Below are 9468 nucleotides of genomic sequence, written 5' to 3'. Positions count from 1 at the left end.
AATACTCACTCACTCACTCACTATCTGTTACAGATACCAAACAGTTCAACATGCGGTGTCTGGTGTTGCTGATGGTATTCATGTATTTCTCCGTGGCAGGTATGTATCATGCTGTATATACAGCGCAGATGACGCAAAATACAATACAGCCAAATACAGTATTTGGTTATTGTTCATGAAACCATTTTAAATCTGTAGATTTGTTTCTACGTGTTTTACTTCGATGAGATCATAATATATGTTAAACGAAATCGTGAAAATCCGGGGTCTTCAGTGACCCATCCTGTTCGAGGTAGGTGACTAACGGGATCGGGGTGGTCAGGTTCGTTGACTTGGTTGACTCAAGTCATCGTATTTCAACTGCTTAGATCATGCCCATGGTGTCAAGTGGTGAATTCTCTGGTCCAGACTCGGGCCAATTCGACCCATGGGTACGATGAATGAAGCCCATTTCTGGTTACTTAACCGTGATATTACTGGAATATTGCTAAAAGCGGCGTTAAACTAAACTCACTCACATCCGGGTTAGAATTGATCTTCAGTAACCCATGCTTGTCGTAAGAGGCGACTGACTTGTTTGACATATGTCATCGCATCCCAATTGCGTAGATCAATGCTCATGCTGTTGATTCCTCTATTGTCCGGTCCAGACTCGATTATTTACAGATTTCCGCCATACAGCTAGAGCATTTTTGAGTACGGCGTTAAGCAACAAACCAGCCAACCAGTAGAGTATATTGACATCCGCATCGAATCCCAGTTGCACCCCGCCATTGTCTGGGGTATTGAATCTACACACCATAATTACATAGATCTCACGATGACTCACATATGCTGTCATGTTCCTTACAGTCGGCTCAATAACGTTCACCACACAAGGGTTATGGGAATTTGTCAACCCCATGATCTTTGGCTTTGATATTCGGGGAAAGGACTGGATCACGTTCAGGGTCATGGCGTGCAAGGACTTCAATATCAAACTGTACTTCCGAGACCAAGAGATGTACCGAATGCTACTTGGAGGATGGCACAACGGTAAAAGCCGATTCTTCGCATTTGGGACGTATGAAGACGTCTCTGGGAAGGTCTTCACCTGCACTGGCTATGATGAGTTTTGGACCTCTTGGGAAGATGGACATTTTAAAGTTGGTCGTGGCAACCAAAAGGATGTTGACATTCTCTTCAGTGATGCTGGGTATACAGTTCCTGGCGTCGACAGCTTTACTGTGAATGCCCCGAGCGGTTCATTCATTTTTGGTAAGTTGAGCCACATCATGCAGCTTCTCGTATCCTCTGGATTTAAGGGGTTGAAAAGTCCATGGCACTCCATACCTGAGTGCTAAGGGAAAACATATTCGTGAGTCTCCTAAGTCGCAGATTCTCCATGTTTGATAAATCCTGATTTCCCAACATGTCCCTGCTATTCTGTGACCAATGTGGACTTGGTTCCTATCACCTCTTAACAGTCTTAATAGGTCCCTGCTATGTCTTTCATGCTCTAGGCTTAACAGGTCCCTGGCACCGCATGCTTGCCACTGATCTTGTCTTAATAAATCTTCAGTTCATGGCACATGCTGTGGGCTAAAGAAGTGCAAGATATAATATTTATGTCGACTTGATAGAAACCTAGAAAACCCTACTTCTTCACACTTCGTAAGCTTACAAAAACCAAGCCTCCCCTGGTTGTCACACTCTGTTGGTTTACTAGATCCCCAGCCTCCCCTGCTTGTCACAATCTGTGGGCTTACTAGATCCCTGGCATCAAGGCGTATCACACTCTGCGGGCATACTAGGACCCTGGCATCCCTGCGTCTCACACTCTGTGGGCTTACTAGGACGCTGGCACCCCTCCGTATCACACTCTGCGGGCTACTACGTACCCGGCATCCCTGCATATCACACTCTGTCAGCTTACTAGATCCCTGGCATCCCTACGTATCACGCTCTGTGGGCTTACTAGATCCCTGGCATCCCTGCGCATCACACTCTGTTCGCTTACTTGATCCCTGGCATCCCTCCGTATCACGCTCTGTGCGCTTACTAGGACCCTGGCATCACTGCTTATAACGCTCTGTGGGCTTACTAGATCCCTAGCATCCGTGCATATCACGCTCTGTGGGCTTACTAGATGCCCAGCCTCCTCTGGTTGTAACGCTCTTAGGGCTTTCTAGGACCCTGGCATCCCCGCGTATCTCGCTCTATGGGATTACTGGGTCCCTGGCATCCCTGCGTATCACACTCTGTCAGCTCACTACATCCCAAGCCACCCCAGCGTATCACGCTCTGTTGGCTCAATAGGACCCTGGAATCCCTGCGTATCACGCTCTGTGGGCTTACTAGGTCCCTGGCATCCCTGCGTATCCCACTCTGTTGGCTTACTAGATCCCAAGCCCCCCATGCATGTCACGCTCTGTGGGCTTACTAGGATCCTGGCATCCCTGCGTATCCCACTCTGTGGGCTTACTAGATCCCCAGACCCCTGCTTGTCACGCTCTGTGGGCTTACTAGGTCCCTGGCATCCCTGCATATCACACTCTGTGGGCTTACTAGATCCTTGGCATCCCTGCGTATCACGCTCTGTGGGCTTACTAGGTCCCTGGCATCCCTGCGTATCTCACTCTCTGGGCTTACTTGATCCCCGGCATCCCTGCGCATCACGCTCTGTGGGCTCACGAGGACCCTGGCATCCCTGCGTATCACACTCTGTGGGCTTACTAGGTCCCTGGCATCACTGCGTATCACACTCTGTGGGCTTACTAGATCCCCAGCCTCCCCCGCGTATCTCGCTCTGTGGGATTACTAGGACTCTGGCATCCCTGCGTATCACACTCTGTGGGCTTACTAGGACCCCGGCAACCCTGCGTATCACATACTGCTGGCTTAATAAGTACCCAGCCTACCCTGCTTGTCACACTTTGTGGGCTTACTAGATCCCCAACCTCCCCTGCTTGTCACGCTCTTAGGGCTTACTAGGACCCTGGCATCCCTGCGTATCTCGCTTTGTTGGTTTACTAGGTCCCTGGCATCCCTGAGTATCACACTCTGTCGGCTTACTATATCCCCAGCATCCCCAGCGTATCAAACTCTGAAGGCTTACTAGGACCCTGGCATCCCTGCATATCACCCTTTGTGGGCTTACTAGGTCCCTGGCATCCCTGCGTATCACACTCAGTTGGCTTACTAGGTCCCCACCCTACCCTGCTTTCCACACTCTGTGGGCTTATTAGATCACTGGCATCCCCGCGTATCACGCTCTGTGGGCTTACAAGGATCCTGGCATCCCTGCGTATTACACTCTGTGGGGTTACTAGATCCCCAGCCTCCCCTGAATGTCACGCTCTGTCGGCTTACTAGGAACCTGGCATCCCTGCGCATCACGCTCTGTGGGCTTACTTGGAACCTGACAGCCCTGCGTATCACACTCTGTGGGCTTACTAGAACCGTGGCATCCCTTCGTATCACGCTCTTTGGGCATATTAGGACCCTGGCATCCCTGCGTATCACGCTCTGTAGGCTTACTAGGAGCCTGGCTTCCCTTCGTATCACGCTCTGTGGGCTTATTAGGATCCTGGCATCCCTGCGTATCGCTCTCTGTGGGCTTACTAGGACCCTAGCATCCCATAGTATCAACTTCTGTGGGCTCACTACGTCCCTGGCATCTCTGCATATCACACTCTGTGGGCTGACTAAGACCCTGGCATCCTTTCGTATCACACTCTGTGGGCTGACTAAGACCCTGGCATCCCTGCGTATCACGCTCTGTAGGCTTACTAGGAGCCTGGCTTCCCTCTGTATCACGCTCTGTGGGCTTACTAGGACCCTGGCATCCCTGCGTATCGCACTCTGTGGGCTTACTAGGACCCTAGCATCCCATAGTATCAACTACTGTGGGCTCACTACGTCCCTGGCATCTCTGCATATCACACTCTGTGGGCTTACTAGGGCCCTGGCATCCCTTCGTATCACACTCTGTGGGCTTATTAAGACCCTGACATCCTTTCGTATCACCCTCTGTTTGGCTTACTAGGACCCTTGCATCCTTTCGTATCACGCTATGTGGGCTTATTATATCCCCAGCATCCCCAGCGTATCAAACTCTTTGGGCTTACTAGGACCCTGGCATCCCTGCGTATCACCCTTTTTGGTTTACTAGGTCCCTAGCATCCCTGCGTATCACACTCTGTTGGCTTACTAGGTCCCCACCCTACCCTGCTTTCCACTCTCTGTGGGATTATTAGATCACTGGCATTCCTGCGTATTACACACTGTGGACTTACTAGGAACCTGGCTTCCCAGCGTATCACGCTCTGTGGGCTTACAGATCCCCAGCCTCCCCTGACTGTCACGCTCTGTGGGCTTACTAGGAACCTGGCATCCCTTCGTATCACGCTCTGTGGGCTTACTAGGGTCCTGGCATCCCTGCGTATCACGCTTCTGTGGACTTACTAGGTCCCTGGCACCCTTTCGTATCACCCTCTGCTGGCTTACTAGGACCCTTGCATCCCTGCGTATCCCACTCTGTGGGCTTACTAGGTCCCTGGCATCCCTGCTTTTTGCACTCTGTGGGCTTATTAGATAACTGGCATTCAGGCGTATCACACTCTGTGGGCTCACTAGGACCCTGGCATCCTTGCGTATCACTCTCTGTGGGCTGCCTAGATCCCCAGCCTCCCCTACTTTTTACTTGTTACGCTCTGTGGGCTTACTAGTTCCCTGGCATCCCTGCGTATCGCACTCTGTGGGCTTACTAGGTCCCTGGCATCCAGGCGTATCACACTCTGTGGGCTCACTAGGACCCTGGCATCCCTGCGTATCACTCTCAGTGGGCTGCCTAGATCCCCAGCCTCCCCTGCTTGTTACTTGTTACTCTCTGTTGGCTTACTATGTCCCCGGCATCCCTGCGTATCACCAAGCAAACCTTAGAATCCCCTGCTTGTCACATTCTACGGGCTTCATAGACCCCTGGTAAAGTTAATATAGGTATTCAGTTGATCATCATTAGTGGCGAAAGTACACTGCACGTTTATCATTCACAAGCCAACCAAAGCTGAGCATGTTATATATTTTTCATTTACTGATGAGCAAAATATCCTACATGTCGGTGTAAATAATTTTTATAAATCATTGAAATGATTTATGTTTCTAAACCCTTTATTTGTATGTCCATTTCCGATGTGGTGTGAATATGGTTTTCGGCTACTCACTCACTCACTCACTCACTCACTCTCTCACTCCAGCAGTGTCCAGGCTACGCCACAAATGTGTACCCCAGTGGGGAATCGAGCCCGGCGTGACGATCGAACGAGTTAACCACTGAGCTATCAAACCGTCTCTCATTTCATCTGGACAGTTAAAACTGCCATAAACATTCACCATAATATGGTTAATACTAATATGAAAACTAAATGCTGGTTTATTGGCCTACTGAAACAACCCATGTCAGTTCCAGGGGATAGCTTGAATTCCATTCCAAAAGATCAAACATATGCTGTATTTTGGAGACAATTGACTTGCCTTTGCGTGTGTTTGTTACGTGTGTCATCGGTAAGACACACTCAACTTTAGAGTGAGTGAGTGAGTATGGTTTTACGCCGCTTTTAGCAATATTCCAGCAATATCATGGCGCGGGACACCAGAAATGAGCTTCACACATTGTGTTCAAGTGGGGAATCGAACCCGGGTCTTCAGCGTGACGAGCGAACGCTTTTAACCACCGCTCCCTTAACTTTTAGCGAATTTACATCAGGATTCATGAACATACAGTCTGAGTCGTACTATTGACGCTTTCGAATTTTTTATGAAAATGGAAATTTACGGTTTCTGTAATTTATGAGGGTGTATAAATTGTAAATCCGCTATATATGTTTGTTTGCCCCACATTGGTACAATGTGTGAAGCCCATTTCTTGTGTCCCCCGCAGTGACATTCCTGGAATATTGCTAAAATCATCGTATAACTAAACTTACTCATTCACTCAGCCTACACTCAGCAATATTCCAGCTATGTGGCGGCGGTCTGTAAATAATCGAGTCTGGACCAGACAATCGTGTGATCATCAGCTTGTATGTTGTTCAACTTTCATGCAACTTTCACTTTTCATTGTTTTCGTACTCACTTTCTCTTATCCTTACGAACGCAATTTATGTGCCCATCTTAACATCCAGCACGCGATCAGCATAAAGAGGTATTTAATGGACATGACAGAGAAGATACACGTATGGATGACATGTACTTTACTACTATCTCACGACTACTTTCAAATATAGACCCTTACAAGATATTCAAGCACGAAATGCCTATCAAACAAAAGGAAATTGAGTCAGTTGCTGGGTTGGCGTATCATGTCTTCCTTGACAACGTTATAAGGAGCTGTACCGAATGTCTTTATAATGTGAAATAAATAGATAAATAGATGATCTTCTTCATACATTGTATTCAGCAGGATACAAGCAGCGTATCATGAACATGAAGCATCGTCCAATACTCACTGTTGTATCAATACTCATATTTACTGAAAAAGCGATAACAGTTAAAGTGAACTTGACAAAAATGCAACCACGAACCATATCTTGATAAGGCGCCCAAGAGCTCAGGATGTTACCTTGATTCTGCATGTGAAGTGATATAAAAACAGACAACTGCGTCTACAGGAAGAAATCGTTAATTCACCAGTGGCACTGTAAGGTGGATATCGGCTTATATCAATCGGTTCCCTGTAAAAATCCAATTCACTGATGGTGTTTATGCCAAAGCCAATAATGTGACGTGAGATGCGGGTTTGATATCCTGGCTTTTTAGTTCAGTAAAAATATTCTTTGTCTTGAAAAGACTACAGATGTATCACGGCTTGATGTAATGAACCTGTAGATCAATTAATCCTTACACCTAAACAACAGCACGACCGAGGTTGACATTGGATAAATAGTGCAGGTGTCCTCCCATTACGCAGACAGCCAGTTCGCAGACACCTTAAAACAACAACATTTACGGTTCAGTGAACAGATTATCTACTACCTGTTACCTGCACATTATATTGGAATAGTCCAAATAAAAACACAGGAACAAACTGAAGCTATATTATTTATTTTGAAAGATGGATGAAAAGTAATTTGAACAATCTATTTTCATAAACATTTCTAGTCTAACGGGAGTCGGCATCATCATATTGAAAACATTAGCTTCTCTATTAGAAATTGCGACACTGTTGTATCATATAAATCAAATAAAGACAAATGTGAACCTAAATATTATTCATATGGAATAAAGAAGTTATATGTTTTGCACACAATATTAAGATATATGACGAGTGCACTTAATTACGATTTATTTAGAATAGTCTTTTTAAAAAATGACGCATCATGTCAATGTGGCCATGAATGTGAGAATGTTTTTCATTACTTCCTGTTACAATCTTAAGAAAGTATTGCTAAAATTAGAACACTGATTGGTATTAATCGTATCTTACATGGCAATGCAGGTGTCTCATTTACTACAAATCTGAATGTTTTCAAATATGTACATATCTATATCTCTCCAACAAAACATTTTCTCAATTAACTTCAGCTGTATACATACGCTATTATTGGGAGGGGGGGCTTTTCTATCAATAAACACAATATAACCTCTCAGTGACAAACCTGTTTTTATATTCGATAGTAATTGATAGTAAAATAAATTTTGAGAAGAGATATCATTTATCATTTAATCACAACAAAGTTCTATTTACCCACAATCAAACTTGTCAGTAACGAACCTGTTTCAGGCTCACCATGCTCTACTCACAAGACAGCGGATTGTTCCATTATACCCATAGATGTTACCCTAATTAACCTTCTAGTTCAGTGTCTGCCAATTTGGTGTCTATCAAATGGGTGTCTGTCAAATGGGAGATAACCATAGTGCAAATGTATGTGTATTAAATCCGTGAAGATCCGGCATAGAATTGTCTCCAGCAACCCAGGTTTGTCTGAACAGGCGACAAGAACAGGCGCGGTCAGGCTCGTGAACTTGGTTTACGCAAGTCATTGTATCCCAGTTGCGTGTGTCGGTGCTCATGATGTTGATCACTGGATTGTATATCCTGACTTATTTACAGACCGCCATAGATGGAATATCGATGAGTGTGGTGTTAAACAACAAACCAAAAACATCATGAATCAACCTTTTACTTATTCAGATTTATTACACATTAATGAATTGTCACTTATACCATTCATTCATTCATTTATTCATTCATTCGTTCGTTGGGCGTTGGGGTAGCCTAGTGGTTAAAACGTCCGCTCGTCACGTCGAAGGCCCGGGTTCAAATCCCTACGGGGTACAATGTGTGAAGCCCATTTTTCGTGTCTCCCGCCGTGATATTGCTGGAATATTGCTAAAGGCGGGGTAAAACTTAACTCACTGACTCTCTCATTCGTTCATTCGTTCGTTCGTTCATTCATTCATTCGCTAGCCACTCTGTGGCCACCTTCAAACCAATCTTACGTTTCAATATTTCTAATCATTTCTGTGCCGTTCTACATTCAGAGTATGACAACTGTACGAGCCCTCCTGACATCGAGAGACTTGAAGGGGTGAGATATACTGGGGGGTTTGTACTGCGGACCTACTCCAACGTCTCCGGGGCCTTCTGCATCACGGAGTGCGTCCTCAGCAACAGGTGTTTCAGCCTCAGCTTCAACAGAGTCGACAGTGAATGTGAACTATTTACAACCCCCTTCAACGCAACAGACTTATCATCAGCACCAGGCTGGGAGTCATACGTGTTCCCTGATATTAAGTTATATACCTGAATTAACACATTTAGTTTTTCAAGATTTGTGGAGTGCTTAATGTTCGGAAAATTCATTTAGAATAATGTTGCAAACTAGATGTTGCACGAATTTAAAAGAATGTCCTCCCATCGAACATGGCAACTCCCATTCTATGGAACAACCTCCCAATGTCGCTGACCTCCGCTCCAAGTCAACAAACTTTTAAAAAACATCTAAAGACACATCTATTTGAAATGAACTAGACTGGGACTCCACAAGCGCCTGTGAGCATCCAAGCTGGAACTCGGCACTATAGAAGTAGATTACTATTAACACTAAATATCATCCACAAGTCCACCCACTGTGAATAAAAGACATCACAAGTAATTTTCTAAACTACTCCAAGATGCATGGGACTTTACTGACGTCATTGCTACAAGGGATGGTGCCAAGGGATGGTGCCAAGGGATGACGTGGTGCGTTTCGAAGTCATATCAACTGGATTGAAAAAATGCTGAGAAAATTCGCAGAAAAATCGTTTGTTACAACTAAGTAAGGCTGACAATCTGGAAAAGATGGAAGGAACATCTGACGCAACAGACGTCGCCTAGAATCTCTAGGTCATCTGCCTCCGTAACAGTATCTGTCGGGCTAACCAACAGATGACATCATAGCTTTGTCAGTTTGCTGCCGACACGCGAAGATCCGGATTAGA

The 9468-nt window shown here is 45.6% G+C and overlaps 1 protein-coding gene across 1 annotated transcript; it reads left to right on the top strand.

Annotated features, from left to right (window-relative positions):
• Positions 1-50: 50 nt before the first annotated feature.
• Positions 51-8990, top strand: LOC124264275. The gene is made up of 3 exons (XM_046699015.1): positions 51-99; positions 853-1257; positions 8527-8990. Exons 1-3 carry the CDS (start codon positions 51-53, stop codon positions 8790-8792), a joined length of 720 nt encoding a protein of 239 aa, XP_046554971.1. The 3' UTR covers positions 8793-8990.
• Positions 8991-9468: the final 478 nt, after the last annotated feature.

The sequence above is a fragment of the Haliotis rubra genome, unplaced genomic scaffold (genome assembly GCF_003918875.1).
Source record: "Haliotis rubra isolate DU_JTF1 unplaced genomic scaffold, ASM391887v1 Scf918, whole genome shotgun sequence".
NCBI lineage: Eukaryota > Metazoa > Mollusca > Gastropoda > Lepetellida > Haliotidae > Haliotis > Haliotis rubra.
The sequence above is the reverse complement of the archived record's forward strand: the minus strand, read 5'-3'. Positions and strand labels throughout refer to the sequence as shown.

What these genes read in the sequence shown, in the direction of transcription:
- LOC124264275 (XM_046699015.1), top strand. Translation starts at nt 51, where the DNA reads ATGCGGTGTCTGGTGTTGCTGATGGTATTCATGTATTTCTCCGTGGCA. An exon ending in CATGTATTTCTCCGTGGCAG is followed by an intron (nt 100 to 852) that starts GTATGTATCATG and finishes TGTTCCTTACAG; the next exon opens with TCGGCTCAATAACGTTCACC. An exon ending in GAGCGGTTCATTCATTTTTG is followed by an intron (nt 1,258 to 8,526) that starts GTAAGTTGAGCC and finishes TTCTACATTCAG; the next exon opens with AGTATGACAACTGTACGAGC.